Raw genomic sequence first — 18,963 nt, 5'->3', positions numbered from 1 at the left:
TGTGTGAATTATTGTGTGATGATGGGGTTGTGGCAATAATATGCGCGGCAGCGGTATGCGGAGCAGTGGTATGCGGGGCAGAGTTATGCGGAGCAGTGGTATGCGGAGCAGTGGTATGCGCAGAAGTGGTATGCGGAGCGGTGGTATGCGCAGAAGTGGTTAGCAGTACAGTGGTATGCGGAGCAGTGGAATGCGGAGCATCGGAATGCGGGGCAGTGGTATGCGGAGCAGTACTATGCGGAGCAGTGGTATGCGGAGCATTGGTATTCGGAGAAGTGGTATGCGGAGCAGTGGTATGCGAAGCTGTGGCATGCGGAGCAGTGGTATTCGGGACAACGGTATGCGGGGCAGCGGTATGCAGAGCTGTGGTATGCGAGAAGCGGTATGCGGAGCAGTGGTATGCAGGGCAGTGGTATGCGTAGCAGTGGTATGCGGACGGTAATATGATGAGCATTTGTATGCGGAGCAGTGGTATGCGGAGCAGTGGATACGGAGCAATAATATGCGGAGCAGTGGTATGCGGGGCAGTGGTATGCGGAGAAGTAGTATGCGGAGCAGTGGTTTGCGGAGCTTTGGTATTCGGAGCAATGGTATGCGGGGCAATGTTATGCGGGGCAGTGGCATGCGGGGTGTTATGCGGGGAAGTATTATGCGGAGCAGTGGTATGCTGAGAAGTGGTAGGCGGAGAAATGGTATGTGGGGCATCGGTATGCAGGGCTGTGATTTGCGGAGCTGTGGCATGAGGTATGCAGAGCAGTGATATGCGGAACAGTGCTATGCGTAGCATTTGTATGCGGAGCATCGGTATGCGTGGCAGCGGTATGCGAAGCAGTGGTATGTGGAGAAGTGGTAGGCGGAGCAGTGGTATGCCGAGCAGTGGTATGCGGAGAAGTGGTATGCGGAGCAGTGGTGTTCGGGGTAGATGTATGCGGAGCAGTGGTATGCGGAGCAGTGGTTTGCGGAGCAGTGGTATGAGGAGCAGTGGTATGCGGAGCAGTGGTAAGCGTAGCAGTGGTGTACGGCGCAGCGGTATGCGGCGCAGCGATATGCGGGGCAGCGGTATGTGGGGCAGCGGTATACGGGGCAGCGGTATGTGGGGCAGCGATATGTGGGGCAGTGGTATGTGGGGCAGTGGTATTCGGGGCAGTGGCATGCCGAGCAGTGGTTCGCGGGGCAGCGGTATGCAGAGCAGCAGTATGCGGAGCAGTGGTATACGGTGCAGCGTTATGCGGGGCAATGATATGCGGGGCAGCGGTATGTGGGACAGCGGTATGTGGGACAGTGGTATGTGGGGCAGTGGTATGCGGTGCAGTGGTATGCGGAGCAGTGGTATGCGGAGGGCAGTCTTATGCAGGGCAGTGGTATGCGGGGCAGTGGTATGTGGGGCAGTTGTATGTGGGGCAGTGGTATGTGGGGTAGTGGTATGTGGGGCAGTGGTATGTGGGGCAGTGATATGTGGGGCAGTGGTATGCGGGGCAGTGGCATGCCGAGCAGTGGTATGCGGGGCAGCGCTATGTGGAGCAGCAGTATGCGGAGCAGTGGTATGCGGAGCACAGGTATGCGGAGCAGTGGTATGCAAAGCAGTGGTATGTGGGGCAGTGGTATGCGGGGCAGTGGCATGCCGAGCAGTGGTATGCGGGGCAGATGTATGCGGAGCAAGGGGTATGCGGAGCAGTGGTATGCGGAGCACAGGTATGCGGAGCAGTGGTATGCAAAGCAATGATAAGCGTAGCAGTGGTGTACGGCGCAGCGGTATGCGGTGCAGCGATATGCGGGGCAGCGGTATGTGGGGCAGCGGTATGCGGGGCAGCGGTATGCGGGGCAGCGGTATGTGGGGCAGCGGTATGTGGGGCAGCTATATGTGGGGCAGTGGTATGTGGGGCAGTGGTATGCGGGATAGTGGTATGCGGGGCAGTGGTATGCGGAGCAGTGATATGTGGAGGGCAGTCTTATGCAGGGCTGTGGTATGCGGGGCAGTGGGATGTGGGGCAGTGGTATGTGGGGCAGTGGTATGTGGGGTGTATGCGGAGCAGCAGTATGCTGAGCAGTGGCATGCGGGGCAGCGTTATGCGGGGCAATGGTATGCGGGGCAGTGGTACGCGGAGCAGTGGTATGCGGAGGGCAGTCTTATGCGGGGCAGTGGTATGCGGGAAAGTGGTATGTGGGGCAGTGGTGTATGGGGCAGCGGTATGTGGGGCAGTGGTATGTGGGGCAGTGGTATGTGGGGCAGTGGTATGTTGGGCAGTGGTATGCGGAGCAGTGGTATGCGGAGCGCAGTGTTATGCAGGGCAGTGGTATGCGGGACAGAGGTATGTGGGACAGTGATATGTGGGTCATTGGTATGCGGAGGGCAGTGTTATGCAGGGCAGTTTTATGCGGGAGAGTGGTATGTGGGGCAGTGGTATGTGGGACAGTGGTATGTGGGACAGAGGTATGCGCGGCAGCGGTTTGCGAAGAAGCAGTATGCGGAGCAGTGGTATGTGGGGCAGCGGTTTGCTGAGCTGTGGCATGCGGGAGTGGTTGAGACGCGCGCGTACCAACTATTGCGCAAACTGGACTGACAAGTGACTTACCAGTACACCGCTTCTCCAATTAATGTTTTTATAGTCAAGTTGTTTAGTGGAAAGTGAAAAATTGTAATTATAAATCATATAATATAAACAAAATGTTCAGCATTCAGGAACTTTTGTTAGCAGTGTATTTTTTATTTGCGGAAATAGATCAGTTGAAAAAGACAATAAACTTCCAAACTCAAAACGAACATGTATACAATTGTCAGCGCCTTAACGTCCAAGGTTCGCACTTCAAAATTGAACCTACACCTAAACATTTTATATGGGTATATTCAATATATTGACGCTAATCAATGAATAATTCAATACAATACTGACCCATAAAAAATATTTTCTATAAAAGTAAATTTGCAACGATAAAATAACATTTAAAGCGTTATTTTCCACAACATGAAGTCCCTTATTGTTTTGTATTGCATTTTATTAAAAGATCTGGATGAACGTTCCCTGGTGCATGTTTTTATTTGGTACACACAGATTAAAAGCATCTATTTGAAAAACAAATGTTTGTTAACGAATCACTTCAGACACATATGAGGCAGTATGGTTGGTTAATAAGTATTGCTATTGGTATCACACATTGATGAAACAAATGATATAATTGGCGTCAGCTTCGTTGTTTTCAATGGCTTGCTACTATTACTTTCGTTGACTATAATATACAAATTTTGACAACTTTATAAATAAAACACTATATGAGAACTTTGTAGGATGGCATTTTAATTTGAAAATGTCAACAAATATATAGCTTTTGTGTAGAATATAACTATAAATACAAATGAGACGGTATTTGTGCAAGAGCAGACCATTATCATAAAACTTGTGTTATGGTACGAAAGTAAAGTCCAGTTAGATTGCTTACTAATGTAACTTAACTATATCAACAACTTCAAAGAATATTTTTCAGATACTCATTTAAAATAAGATCAAACAGTAATAACTGAAGTGCAATTAAATTATTAAAATGTAAACGTAAATTGCGATAATTGTATACTTCACAAACGCAATATATTCAATTTAATTAACTATGACTATGTATAACTTAAAATTACACTCTATGCATGTACTATGCATACATATATTGAATGGTATATTAATTTCGTTTAATTTGAAACTGTCCATGTTTGGGAATAAGAAATATTCAATTGCACGATGCAATATTCCTGTTTTCAGAAAACACACACACACACTTGTTACACAATAACGCCACAAACAATGGTTCACAGTTCAACGGTCTAGCAACCTCGCGTTTGAAATATGAAGTCCCCGCACTGATCCGACATTTTTCTAACCGTTCAAACGCGTGGTTGCACTTTACTGAAAAAGTACTTATTTGTTTAAAAAGATCATGATACGTATAGAAAACTCTTTCGAATGAGCGGGCTCTCCACTTTATCCCATTAAAAATGGTGAAATATCTAAAAAGATATCCTTAAAAATGTTAACTGGATCGCGCTTTATTTTTCCAACACAGATCTTAAAATGTCACGTGGTATAGGCACCGTGTTTATTACGTTAGCCAATGGTCATGCTAATCGTTTTATTATTTGTTTTAAAATAGGAAAGAATCATCGCTACAAAAAACGAAAATATAGAACTGTGTTTCACAATAAATAATAACTCTCCCGTAGGGACTGTGTAAATCTTATACTCTTACGTTTTGAAAGTATTTCAATAATGTTTATATTGGAGTAATGAATCTCAAGAATCAGGAGAAAAAGTATTGTCCGCTAGTCTTTCGTGTAAGGCTATTGGTCATATAAAAATAACAACCCATAACTACACTACGTTTAGCGCGATTTCTACCACCCGACACGCATAACCATGTTTTAGTCCAACGTGGAAACTACTTTAGTCACCGCGATCCATTGTGGAACAGCGTGTTACGCAATGGTATCGCCGTGGAAAATCGCGGTGACAGACTCGATCAAATATGTTGATAAGAACTCGAACGCGGGCGTTATCAGGCAATAAATCTCGCGGTGGATCACCGCAATCAAGGATGACCACTGCGTCCTCGAAATTTTTCGGTGAATTTCAGTTTCCTGTTAATAAACTTGTGTATTTATATTGTTTATGTGTATTTGATTCTTCATATTGAAATTATCATTTGTTCCACTCGTCCACTCTTTTATATTATATTTACCATGTTTACAAAATCATTTGATAAGTCTTACATCGAGCGTGAGTATAGATTGCGTTTCATGCTTCATGGTTTGTTCAAATTGTTTCTGCATGAAATTTCACTTCTTGTTTTTATTAACATTTTTGTTAGCATTTTGAAAATGCTTGCTCCCTCGTATACATATGTAGCTCATTACCAATTTCATTAAAAAATGTTTCTTGTAATTTGATATCAAACTATTTAGTGATTTCCTATTGTGACATGTTTTGATTAGATTACATGTGTAAATTCGAAATATCGGCAGTAAGTATTGAATTCCATTATATTTTAATATCATTGATATGCGAAAAGATCAGTTTAATGCCTGCGAGCGACTATTTGTATACATGAGCCTTGTTTATATCAATTTAATTTCGCAACATACGTAAACAACGTTTACAAAGTTATCTCAATATTCTGATCACTTTAGATTTACTTATATGTAAATCAATATTTATCACAATATTAATATGCATAATATTAAGTAAAACATACAAATGTTCGCCTCGATTGATGAACATGTAAATCACTGTTAAATAAACTGTACATGTATATAGAACATATGTAGTCTCGATAAGAAATGTTGATAAGAAATCGCGGTTATTGAACGAGTCATAATATCACATTGATCTTTTTTTAAAGCAGCTTTCTCAGCGCCGGCATATCACATGTACAGTGTACATGCATATTTGTGCATAATCTAATGAATTTCAAAACAATAAGTTAAACGAAAAAGGTACACGATTGATCAAAATCATAATATTTTAAATTTGTATCGCAGTTACAAAAAATAAGTACATAAAATAAATAAAAATTGTCTACGGTGGGACTGTGCTTTAGGCAGAAATGGCGCTAGACGGTGTGTATATAAAATTGCGAGATTAGCCAAGTATAATTCGCTTTACAAAATGTAATATTTTAAAATGATCTCAGTAAATATTGATCACAACTGATTATCGTTAGGTTAAAATTGTTCCGTTTTATAGACTTTCAAACTAATGCACATGATTGTTTGATAAATTATCCCATGCCAATGTTGTTCCAAAATTTAAATTTCATGTTTAGAACGTTTCTTGTGGTAGATAAGGCGACTGAATAATTTAATGTCGTCCATCAAACGAAACGTCTATAAATATGTTTACACAGGTCTGAGGTTATTGTTATTTGTTTCTTATGATTGCTATATTTAAGTGGATGGGTCCTGGTCATCTTGGTCACCATGGTCACACTGTGACGTCACATGTGCACTTGGTCACATACATCTGTCTCGTACGTGTACGAATCCAGCTCCCTCCCTCGGAGGTCAGAATTGCTCCTGAAGCAACCAGGAAACAAGCGCGTGCGCGCTTGCACAATGGCCAAGTATGATTTAAGATTTCAATTAATCTAGAAAAATATTAGTTAAATAGATACTCTTTTATGAGATGTGTTAGGAAACATTAACACCTGATTGGCCGAACAAATTGAGACTTTTTGTTACGTTTTTCAACGATGTGGATATTTGTTTAGGTTTGGGTTGAGAATTCATTTTTTAGAAAAACAGTATTAGTTTAACAGTTGCTATAATAGTTTTATGAAATATATTATGAATAATAAAAACCGGATTTGACAAAACATGGGTCAGATTGTGTCTCGACAGTAATGGCATTTACAACGATAAGGATATTGGTTTAGGTTTGAGTAAGTGCTTATTTGGCGACTGCTCAGTGACCTGCGGTAACGGGACCCTGTCATGGATGAGGATGTGTTCTTCCGGGCATGACGAGGACTGCTCTGGGTCTGCCTTTGACACCGTGCCGTGCTCTAAACCGCCATGCTGACGCAATTGCACTTATGAAATTCAAAATTTCTGAATAATATCAAGAAATTTACGGTTTCCAGCAGATAAAAACATCTCGCTAAAGTTGTTTGTATTGTATTGACAGCTATGTCAAATTGTTAGAAACTATCGCCCGCATTTGTAAAGCTGAAATTCTGAATAATGTCACTTTATGTGAAAACAACGTATCTCTGTTGTTATCTTTATTTATCTTAATGTAAATTTAAACAAAATAGGAATAAACATACTAAATTGTTGTCTAAGAACAGACTATTGTTCTAATGCCATACACATTAATACTCATAGAACTGAATGGCGAGTATAAAGTATACATTTATCTAAATATTTTAAAAGTGCCAGTACACAACTTTTCGCCGTTCTTAAATTACTGTATGTTATATGCTTCATCTAGTTTGTTACTGACCAAAGATTCCATTTTGATTAGATGATGTGTTATCTGAGTGTTATAACTGTTTCTAGTTTTCACGTGTTGGTAAATGTCACGATCTTTACCGTTAAACAAAATAATCATAAGAGTGTTAAATTTCGGTTGTCTAAACGAGTGTACCATATCATTTTTGTGTGTACTCGTTTCTGTTGGTAAATTGTGGTTTATATAACCCGTCCTTGATTTGAGCGGGACATGTGCTGGTCGACATGCCTATGGACATGACGAATCGTCGTCCTGTCTTTCCAAGTAAGCTTGAACATTGCCCAATGTAATACGTACGCCGGATTAGTTTCCCATTAATGCTAGGACATCCACAATAAGTGTAATATATAAACTGTAGTTGTCGCCGAATGTATGAAGTTAGATGCATGAAATGATGGTGACTTTCATATAGGCTACTCGTCGCCTGTCCATGTATTTATTCAGCGTGATTTAACAGCCTTTTGAGCCTAAGTATGACAATGGATGATCATATTGTTAGTCCTTGCTGTGCTTTAAATCAGTAAATTAAAGTTGCATTAACCTTGTTATTGTTACAACTATTTTTGACATTGACGAAGCATACGTTTACATATGTTATATGGTTCACATAGTTTACAAAGTTTACATAATCCGCACTTCAATGTCTGTTTTGAAGTTAAATCAGATGTTTCTTGCAAGTAAGTTGAGTTATAAGGACTTGGTAGCCCCATAACCAATCTTTGCATGTATAATGCAAATAGACAATATGTAACTATTGTTTGTCATGATGAATTCCTGACCCATCAGGTATAGTGTACAATGCTTGTTTAATTCAAGTTCAATTGGCATAATTGTTGTTGTTATGTGCTAACACATACACGTCACCGTTCAATAGTTTTATATGAAACGTACTTTGCCTTCGCAATTAGTGTGTAGAAGAATTTTCTTCAAACTTTCAATGAATAAAAAACAAATGAATATCAAATGGAAATCCAATTGCAAACTTAAGAGATCATGATTCATCATACCCGTTAAGTACTTTATTTGAGGCAGGTGAACGAATGCAACACATTTAGACTCACCACAAAACTAAACACCAAAGAATGAAACTAGGTTCGCCTTATTGTAAGGTTCAATGGAAGGCATAGAAGTGGCGCTTCAAATTTTTTGTTTTAGAAGCGCCAAACAACACACGTTAAGTTATTCACCATACAATATGGCCAGATAGGACATATCGTTATGATTCTGCATTATTTTTCTCAACTATATATTAATGCGTAATAAAAATGCAACGGTGAAATGTTCTCAGCTAAGACAAAAAAATCTTCTACAAAGTGCGTCATACTCCGTGCATTAATTGATTTATAAAACAATCGGACCACAGTACAATTCAGAACAGATTTCAGTATGATTATGTGGCTAACTCGATTCTACTTCGCTTGTTCATTGGTAATTTCTTGTATTGGGTTCAGTGCATACAACAATCCTATTTACATCCATTACACATTATCTTTGTTGAACAAATGAAAAACGTGACGACGTTTGCCTTTTATGGCTTTTGATTATAAATTTAGAACTTCTTAAATGTAGCTTCGTTCTGGATTCAATTCGAAAATAGTTATAAACGACGGTGAAAACGCTGGAGCAGACACTGGTCTCAGCGCTTTTTAGTCAGCAGGATTGAATGTTGACAATGCTCATATTATTGACATTTCTGATTTATTTCAGTGGGACACTTGCATTGGATAAAGGTATGTTTAGCAATATTAATAATAAGTTCAAGCGCTGATTTGTGTTAATTGACATCTATTTACGCATAAATATATTTAAATTAGATAAATATATCGTTATATTTAACAAAAAAAGTAAACAACGAATGTTACATCATTTGATTTTGCTAAAATGTATGTTAAGCAATAAAAATATTTAAATATTATTGAATAAAAACTGTACATAAAACGGTGTTTGCATTTTTATTAGACAAATATAACAATGTTACCACCATTGTACTTAGCATAACTTCTATGTAAATTAGTGGTACCAAACGCATCATATTTCCAGTTTGGTACAGCAAGTGTGATTCTATATTTCCATCGTCTGAACATTTTTCGTATCGCAGCATGTCCGTTAAAGCCTATGGACCTAATCTTCGTCCTTGATGGCTCTGACAGTGAAGGTCAGGAAAACTTCAACAAACAATTAGCCTTCGTTGCGAACTACACTCACCAATTCGAAATCGGACAGAACAAAACTCGCGTTTCCGTAGTGACTTTTTCGTCAGAGGTGAAAAATGAGTTTTACTTGGACAGATACTATGACAACAGCAGCCTCACCCATGCAATCGAGCAAACGCATTATCTAGGACAATCGACATTCACCCATTTAGGTAAGTTTATTAAGTTTTCCATTTCTTCCACATAACACAGTAAAGTATTTGGATACAATACATGTAATCTCATTTATTAACAACTTGGATAGCTCTTTTGAGATTCTTTTGTATCTCAATAGTTCAATTATTTATAGCACTCGACCATGTTCGCCAACAAAGTTTATCTCCAAACCATGGCGCTGAAAGGGATGTTTCAAAATTAGTTTGTGTTCTAACGGATGGAATGTCCATAGATCATTCCGCAACAATAACGGCGGCAATTCAGTTGAAGGTACTCATTTATACTATATATTTCATATGAAATTTACAATATGCAGCGGCGCTCCACTACTCGTAATAGTTTATTCTTTTCTTACCAATTATTTACAATAAACAGGTAACTTGTGTTTTTTTGCATACAAAGATATTTCCACAATTTTATGTTTAAATACGTAAATATATCGCGCGGTTGTTTATAATAATAATAAAACGTTCCACACCAGGAAAAATACGTTCAAGTAGTATCCTAAAGAATAAATACATTAAGCACGTCTAAAGATTAAATACATTAAGAACGTCTAAAGAATAAATACATTAAGAACGTCTAAAGATTAAATACATTAAGAACGTCTAAAGATTAAATACATTAAGAACGTCTAAAGATTAAATACATTAAGCACGTCTAAAGATTAAATACATTAAGAACGTCTAAAGATTAAATACATTAAGCACGTCTAAAGATTAAATACATTAAGAACGTCTAAAGATTAAATACATTAAGCACGTCTAAAGATTAAATACATTAAGAACGTCTAAAGATTAAATACATTAAGCACGTCTAAAGATTAAATACATTAAGCACGTCTAAAGATTAAATACATTAAGCACGTCTAAAGATTAAATACATTAAACACGTCTAAAGATTAAATACATTAAGAACGTCTAAAGATTAAATACATTAAGAACGTCTAAAGATTAAATACATTAAGAACGTCTAAAGATTAAATACATTAAGAACGTCTAAAGATTAAATACATTAAGAACGTCTAAAGACGTATTTTCTTATTTCAATTTTATTAGATTATCGAAACATATATTGCATGTTCTTTTATTATAGTTATTTATGTTTTATAAGGTTAAATGTTCTTTTTGGCAAAAATAAGCAAATATTACGCTTGGATTAAGTGCGTAGAGGGAGAATATATTACATGTAATTCTTCGTTCTTTTGTTAATTTTTCGACCCCATCTTTAATTTTTATTTTATTAGAAACATCCAAACGTTACCGTGGTTGCAATTGGCATTGGAATCCATGTTGATTACAATGAGCTCCTTGCTATCGCTAGTGATGCCAACCACACATTCCGGGTCGCAAACTTCGACGCTTTAAGTTCAATCAAAGCAGAACTCACTAAGAAAACTTGTAGCGGTAAGCAATATTGTAACAAACGCTAAATGAACATTTGATGTTCGTAAGAGCGAACACATGTTGTCCTAGATGTATACGCAATCGGTAACTCACAAACAAAACGGATTGTGGCAATAATTGCTTGTCTAATTAAGTTCCTGGAGTTGCATCCTCTCTTTGTTTCAAACATATGTTGGGTGATAGAAAATCTCCAGTTTGCAAAGTATTAAGTTTTATTAAAAAACCACTTACTACAGTGTTTTTTTTTTGTAAAAATATATGTTATTTGCTAAATTAAAAATATACATATAAATCTTGCCATCAGAAAACCAGCATTTATGACAATTTAAAAAAAAAATTGTATATTTTCTCTATATTTTCGGTAAGTGGTTCGATAAACGTATAAACAGTAATAAATACCTAACCATAACATTGAATGATGCCCATTCACTTTATTTAATGATTGTAATATCCTTCACAATGCATTTGAAAATTAGATTGTTGTTGAAACGGATGACGTCTATGTGTTGCTCTTTGATTATGCCATAAGTTGTCTTGATATTAATGCTGTGCTTTTTTCAAGCAGAAACCTAAGGCCGTCGGTAAATCGATATGACTAAAGTCGCAAGTGAAGGGACGATATCGTACGGTGTCCAAACGGCCTTCTGCACATTTCTTTCCTGTAATACCGGCTATTAAATATTACTTATAATGGTAGGCTAACACACATTCAATTTTAAGTAATATAACAATCTAGCGCGCGTTGTCTCCTACACTAACATGCCATCGTTGAAGAAGTTAAAACGGCTCTATCAGAGTCACAATCAGTTCATAAACGCCAGCGATGTCTGTATTAAGTGCATGGCTTTCATTTGCTGGAATCGACGGACGCGTTCGTCATCATGATTGTTGCCATCACTCTCCTCAAAGATGTCACTCACCAGGAACCGCACATGACCCTGTCAATTGTCGGCGTACTTGTCTTATATGCTCTCATAAATCGCTTCTTATGTATGTGTAGTCGCCGGGGGTCATCTCAGTATTGTGAAAAAGTTTCTTAAGATTATACTTTCGAATCGTGAAAGGTATCAGTTCGCGTTATTAGATTTTAACAATAATTTTCATTCAATAATGAAGTGGCGATGCTAGATTAAATTTCCTAAAAAAATGCACATGCCAACAAAAAAATATAGAAACTGCCGAAATTCGAACGAGCTTTGAGATGCCTCAAATAGTAAAAATAATCTTGTCCGCTTTTCTTCCCGAGCTATCGTAACCGAGTAAGTAAAACTATGTTTTTGTGATGTAATGTAATTCAGAATTCAAGAAAAACATATAGTCTTTCGTTCAATATGTCTACCATAAATATTTTCTGTTGATAATTATAAACCAAATATGACTACCAAAAATACTTGTTTAACGTTCTTTGAAACAAATATTTAAGAGGCGTTAAAACGTGCAAGAAATTTCAGATATGTGTAGTTTTATTTTTCGACATTCTGGATTCTGCGGAATTCTCGGTATTCTGCGATCTACCAAAGCCCCGTTCAATCGCTTACTCAGTGCAAAAACAGCGCATAACATATTTAAAACATAAAAGCATGCTTCAATTAATTCTCTAACATTATAACCAGTGACTAGATAGCAAAAACATAATACAACGTAGATTTATATAGTATTACTGTTGTTAACTTAAGTTCGATAAATTTCCCGTAAGTTGTAACGTTCCGAATAATATTAAGCACAAGCAAAAACAAACTCATTACGCAGAACTGGAAATCAATTGCTCGTTGAAAATTTTGAAATAATGAATATGACGATTAACCGATGACATCGTCATTGTCATTGATCCTGGTTTACTTAAGACTCAATTAATGTGAATTATATATCTGTATGTTTTGATTGTTGTCTTTCCAATGTATGAACAGCTTATTGTTTAGTTATAGTCGATGGTTCTTGGTCGCCGTGGTCACCATGGTCACAGTGTGACGTCACGTGCGCACACGGTCACATACATCGGACACGCACTTGCACTAATCCATCTCCCGCCCTCGGGGGTCAGAACTGCTTTGGATCGAACCAGGAAAATAGAGTTTGCAATCTTGCAAAATGTCCAGGTAGATATTTAAAAACACAATCTCTTTGTTTTGAGATTCATTGGAGTATTTTGAGAAATGAAGTGACAAAATATGAAATGAAAAATACAATTAAAAATAATTGATTACAATAATGTGCCTGAATTTTATTTTATTATGTATCTTAATTGTTGTATTTTAGGTTCTTGTACATTAACAGTTTGGTTAAACATACTATTTCATTTTTTGGTATGGTCATTATTAAACACTATAATGTATTGCTAAATTCAATAATTCAATTTACAAACATTGGTAGTTTTTCATTAATGTTTTATATCTATCTGAAAACGCAAACACAATTTAAACGTACTCTTAATTACTCGGGTGTTCGAAATGGTAGATGAGCCGTCTCTTGACTACATTGTTAATGAAGCATCTGTATGTGAGTCTGTGGTGTCATTTAAAGAGTTATGAATGCATTGAGGTCAACTGTCGACATCGGACATACGCGGTACACATTATGAGACCGACACCTCAGATAAAAGTCCAGATATCGGCATTCTCCCGTTTAACAAAATCCAAATATGCCGTGGTACGTCGGACTTCAACTGTTGAAATGTTCAAATGAATAGTGTGCGATATTCAGATCATATCTGAATGTTTGATATACACTAGCAAAACTACCATTTTATAATTTCAGAAATCTACTTTCGAACTGACCTTAGTGACATTTCTTCAATTTCATCATAACTCGTGCAAACATATTGGGATTCGCGCAATACAAACGTCCCTGGTTATTGAACCTTTTATCAATTACTGATCCTATGACATAAAAGTACTGTACTTTTATATAAAAGCTGTTTTCGTTTCACTCTTTTTATTTCAGAAATTATTAATCTTATCTAAGCATGTAGCAACATGTTCTGACAGATTACCCTGCTGAGCGCCATGTTGAAATATTAAATGTTTGCAGACGTCTCAAGTAACATCACTCCATCAATGTTTTCTGGAAGACATATGATCAAAGATATCTATATTGATAGACCTTTCATTATTGTATGGTTTTTAATTGCACCACATTGTTTTTCAAGTGAAACAGTTACATTGAATCACTCTGTATGTAAGTAGGTTTTCATTTAATATTGATTATATTTGAACACCGTTATAATTTTATGTTTTTCTTTTATGTTATGATACTGCGTTATTTTAGCACATTAAGCACATATTTCATTTTTTAGGAGTTTGGACTCCATGGTTCAATGACCAGTGTTCTGTGACCTGTGGAAACGGGACCCTGACACGTGTACGTCACTGCTCCACTGGCCACAGCGAGGATTGTGTGGGAAACAGCAGCGAAATAGTTCACTGTCAAGAAATGACTTGTAAAGGTAGATTAAGTTAGCCAAGAATCGTCTATCACTGACTTTAAAGGGACTGTCAACCACAAACGACGAAATAATAAAAGTTCTAAAATACATTATTTTTGAAAATTATTAGGTTATATTGATTTAGTCGTGATATTTTAATCAATATTAACTAATAATTAAAAAAAAAATATACCGTTTTTTTTCGTCGTTTGTTGTTGACGGTTCCGTTAAGAACTTTTTGGTAGGAATGACGTTTTAAATAACATCAAACCATCAATATTTCCTAGAAGACATATGATGGAAGTAATCTATGTTGACAGAACTTCAATTAGATATAATATGCTCCTAACTGCATGGTTTGCATCACATTGTTTTGCGAGTGAAACAATTATATTCAATCACTCTGTATGTAAGTAGGTTTTCATTAACTATTGATTTTATTTATCTGAAGTTACACCGTCACTAATTTCATGACACCCATTTATGTAATGATACTGCGTTATTTGAGCACATATTTCATTTTCTAGGAGTTTGGTCCCCATGGTTCAATGATCAGTGTTCTGTGACATGTGGAAACGGGACCATGACACGTGTACGTCGCTGCTCCACTGGCCACGTAGAGGATTGTGTGGGAAACAGCAGCGAAATAGTTCACTGTCAGGACATGCCTTGCAAAGGTACATTTAGTTTTCCAAGAATCATCTGTCACTGACTTTAAGAACGTTATGGTAGGAAAGACGACTGAATAATTTGATTTCGTCTATCAAATGAAACGTCGAAAAATATGTTTACACAGGTCAGAGGTCATTGTAAATTATTACTTATGACTGCTATATTTAAGTGGATGGGTCCTGGTCATCTTGGTCACCATGGTCACACTGTGACGTCACATGTGCACATGGTCACATACATCGGACACGCACATGTACGAATCCAGCTCCCGCCCTCGGGGGTCAGAACTGCTCTGGAGTCAGCCATGAAACCAGCACGTGCACGCTTGCACAATGTCCAAGTATGATTTAAAATTTCAATTTATCTATTTATTAATTTAAATAGTAGTTAAATAATAAACGTTTTCTATGAGATGTTTAATGAATAATTAATACCGAATTGGACCGAATACATTTAGACAGATTGTTTTGCGTTTTTAAAACGATGTAGATATTGGTTTAGCTTGGAGTTTATAATCTATCTTATATAAAAAGTATTAGTTACGTAATAACTGTTTGGATGAAATATATTATGAATCATTAAAACCTGATTCGACCGAACAAGAGTCAGAATATGACTGTATTGTGCTTTACAACGATGTGGATATTGGTTAAGGTTGGAGTAAGTGGTTCCTTGGCGACTGCTCAGTGACCTGCGGTAACGGGACCTTGTCAAGGATGAGGATGTGTTCTTCCGGGCATGACGAGGACTGCCCTGGGTCTGCCATCGACACCGTGCCATGCTCTAAACTTCCATGTTGACGCAATTACACTTATGAAATTCAAAATGTCTGAATAATATCAAGATATTAAATTTTTTCATATGCAAAATGTAGGTAAGAACAACTCCGTTTAAATTTGTTGTATTGTATTGTTTTGACAGCTATATCATTTTGTTAGAAAGTATCTTTCTCATTAATGTCACTATATATGAAAAAAACGTATAAGGCAAATAATTCATAGTTTAAAAAATGTTGAACTCAAAACAGAAGAATATGGCTATTTTGAAATTGTGTGAACCGTCTTAAGAATGTGAGAATGTTGGAAGTTATGAAGTTAAATAAGGTTGTTTATTATAAAGAAGTTATTGAAAATGTTAAAATCAATAAATCAAACAATCGGTTATGTAATTGTATTCAAATTTTCAATAAATTTAAACTATTTGATGAAACTTTAAAATAAACACAGATGATATTGGGTCAAACTTTTATAAGGACAAATATTTTGGTTTAAATACACATAAATTCGATAAGAAATAATAATATTGTAATGAATTAATGAAGAAAGAAACTATTTTCAACCTCAACTTAACTTACAGTTCAAAGTTCAAATGCTATGTTAGTAAGTGTGAATAAAACAGTACAGAAACCTCATTCGATGCTGATTGAGACCGACATGTGAATGTGGAAAGACACATTTCCAGGCGTAACTATAAATGTAAGATCAGGTTAGTATGTATGTCTGAACAATACGGCCAATTTGCGAATGACCCTCTCGTAGTTTTTTAAACACAGGTTCAAGGTAAGTTGGTCAACATCATTGTCAAATTACAAGGCCATTGTAATATATGTTGATCAAAACACGTATGTATTTATAAATACGTGAACGTTAAATGAAAGGCGTTTACAAACTTTCAGAAATACCAATAATGATCAGAAAACAGTATTTATTTTCTGTACTGTGCGTTTGTATTCATTTATGTATAAGGCTCATTATCGCCTAATGCTCCATTCTGCGCAGACTTGGAATATGATACAGCACTTCAAGCTAATGAACAGACTCGATTCATATACGTTAAGAAGAGGTTTGAATTAAAACTTTAATATATATAGTATTATAATATGTGTGTGTTATTTTGAGCTGTTGGGGTTGGGGCATTTGTATGCAGAGCATCCGGAGGAAGCCTCACCAACCACACTCACATGCGCCGGAATAGGGAATCAAACTCAATTTGCTTAATTTAGACGCGCGCGTACCAACAACTGGGCAAGTCGGACAGCCCGATTTTACCAGTAAAGCGATTCTCTAATTTATTTGTGCATTGTCATGTTTGTGCGGAAAGTAAAAAAGGGTCTTTAAACATCATATTATGTGAACAAAATGACCATCAACCAGAAACGTTTGTTAGCAGTATAATGTCCCTTATTAAAGGATATAGATCAGTTCAAAACAACAACAACAACACAATTAACTTCCAAACTCAAAACGAACATGTATAAAATTATCAGCGCCTTATAGCGCCCAAGATTTGCACTTCGCAATTTAACCTAAATCTAAACACTTGATATGGGTATATTTAATATATTGACGCTTATGAATGAATATTTCAATACAATATTTACACATTAAACATATTTTCTAAATAAGATAAATTTGCAAACATTAAACATAATTTTAACCTTTGTTTTGCACAAAATGAAGCCCCTTATTGTTTTGTATTGCGGTGTATTTAAAGATCGGGATGAACGTTTTCTGGTTGATGATTTTATTTGGTACACATATATTAAAACACCTGTTTGAAAAACTGTGAAAAAGATTCTCACATTCATGTTATTGCAAACATGCGAGAAAACTGGATTTACCTTACAAATTGTGACTTCAGTATAACAATGTTTGTTAAAGTATCACTGCGGAAAAATATTAGGCAGTAAGGTTGGTTAATTATTATGGTTTATTGGCATCACACAAGGATGAAGATTTTTCTTTACAGTTTTTAAATTTTTTTTTTTTCGGACATTTTAAATTGGTTTTCTACTTAATATTTCGTCGACTATTATATACAAAATTAACAATTGTCACTCTTATATTTGTTGAAAATGGTCTGCAACGCGCTCGCCCTTTAAAACCTTACATCTATTCTTCCTAATTATTACATAGAATGAAAGACTGAATAAGCACTTTCTATAATGGCATTTAAAATTATAAAATAGTACAACAAATATATAGCTTTTATGAAGAACTAACTATAAATAGAAATGATTGCGTTAAATGACACCATTATCATATAACTTGTGCAATGGTATGAACGAACAGACCAGTTAGATTTCTTACTTCTATAGCTTAACTATACCAATAACTTCAAAGTCTATATTTTTAAGATACTCATTTTATAAAAAGATCAAACAATAATAATTAAAGAGCAATTAAATAATAAAAATGTATACTTAGAAGCAATAATGGTATACTGCTCAAACGCAATATGTTCAATATTATTGACTATATATAACTTAGAATTACACTTTATACATGTACAATGCATGCTTATATAAAAATGTTTATTAATTTTGGTTAAAGTTTAACTGTCCATGGTTTGGAATAAGAAATATGCAAGTGCACCTCTTGTTCAGAAAGAAAACACTTACACACGTGCTAAACAATTACGCCACAAACAATGATTCACAGTTCAAAGGTCTATATACATATTGTTTTATGACCTCTGCCGGTAAACACAAGATCTCAAGGTGACAACGGAATGTTTTAAAAGTAAAACATGTTTAAATCACGCAGTTTCATAAGAGAGAAAGATATTTAATAAGCAAGTGCTCAGAAACAGTTCAGTATGTGAGGATGTTAGACCTTTTTTATTCAAAGTTTACATTAGAAACTCCTGTCAATGTTGCCATAACCTAAATTCAATAAAACCTATAAACTAAGTAAATTAAATATAGAAAGAAAAACGAGACATTCGACAGAAGCACAAGAGCAGAAATTAGGAAATGATATAAATCCACGTGAGGATCGACCAGATTTGTATACATGGAAATTACTTACGTTAGCCAATAGTGATGCCAATATTATTATTTGTTTTATAAAAGGAATAATCACTGCATAAAACACGAGAAGATAGAACTATGTTTTACAATAAATAAAAGCTCTCTAGAGGCGCACTGTGTAAATCTTATACTCTTAGTATTTGAAAGTATATTTATACATGTTTATATTGGAGTAATGAATCTCAAGAATCAGGAGAAAAAGTATTGTCCGCTAGTCTTTCGTGTAAGGAAATCGTCCATATAAAATATAGCCTACACATTAAGAAATCTGCAAAACAATAATAAAGATGATAAA

The 18,963-nt window shown here is 36.3% G+C and overlaps 2 protein-coding genes across 5 annotated transcripts in view; one reads left to right on the top strand and one right to left on the bottom strand.

Annotated features, from left to right (window-relative positions):
* Nucleotides 1-18,963, bottom strand: part of LOC127836235 (uncharacterized) — a 478,549-nt gene that overhangs the window by 394,892 nt on the left and 64,694 nt on the right. The window lies entirely within an intron of this gene.
* On the top strand, nt 8,552-15,741 carry LOC127836241 (coadhesin-like). 3 transcript variants are annotated; one of them, XM_052362726.1, is made up of 9 exons: nt 8,552-8,719; nt 9,088-9,354; nt 9,492-9,628; nt 10,605-10,764; nt 12,690-12,860; nt 14,057-14,206; nt 14,713-14,862; nt 15,027-15,197; nt 15,512-15,741. In XM_052362726.1, exons 1-9 carry the CDS (start codon nt 8,653-8,655, stop codon nt 15,655-15,657), a joined length of 1,419 nt encoding a protein of 472 aa, XP_052218686.1. In that variant the 5' UTR covers nt 8,552-8,652; the 3' UTR covers nt 15,658-15,741. The 3 variants fall into 3 exon arrangements, with proteins under 3 accessions (XP_052218686.1, XP_052218685.1, XP_052218687.1); XM_052362725.1 differs by having other exon boundaries at nt 12,684-12,860; XM_052362727.1 differs by lacking the exon at nt 14,057-14,206 and having other exon boundaries at nt 12,684-12,860.

This window comes from Dreissena polymorpha, chromosome 6 (genome assembly GCF_020536995.1).
Source record: "Dreissena polymorpha isolate Duluth1 chromosome 6, UMN_Dpol_1.0, whole genome shotgun sequence".
Lineage (NCBI taxonomy): Eukaryota > Metazoa > Mollusca > Bivalvia > Myida > Dreissenidae > Dreissena > Dreissena polymorpha.
Note: the sequence above shows the minus strand (reverse complement) of the source record. Positions and strands in the feature narration are given on the sequence as shown.

What these genes read in the sequence shown, in the direction of transcription:
- LOC127836241 (XM_052362725.1), top strand. Translation starts at nt 8,653, where the DNA reads ATGTTGACAATGCTCATATTATTGACATTTCTGATTTATTTCAGTGGG. An exon ending in ATCGACATTCACCCATTTAG is followed by an intron (nt 9,355 to 9,491) that starts GTAAGTTTATTA and finishes AATTATTTATAG; the next exon opens with CACTCGACCATGTTCGCCAA. An exon ending in CACGCTTGCACAATGTCCAA is followed by an intron (nt 15,198 to 15,511) that starts GTATGATTTAAA and finishes ATATTGGTTAAG; the next exon opens with GTTGGAGTAAGTGGTTCCTT.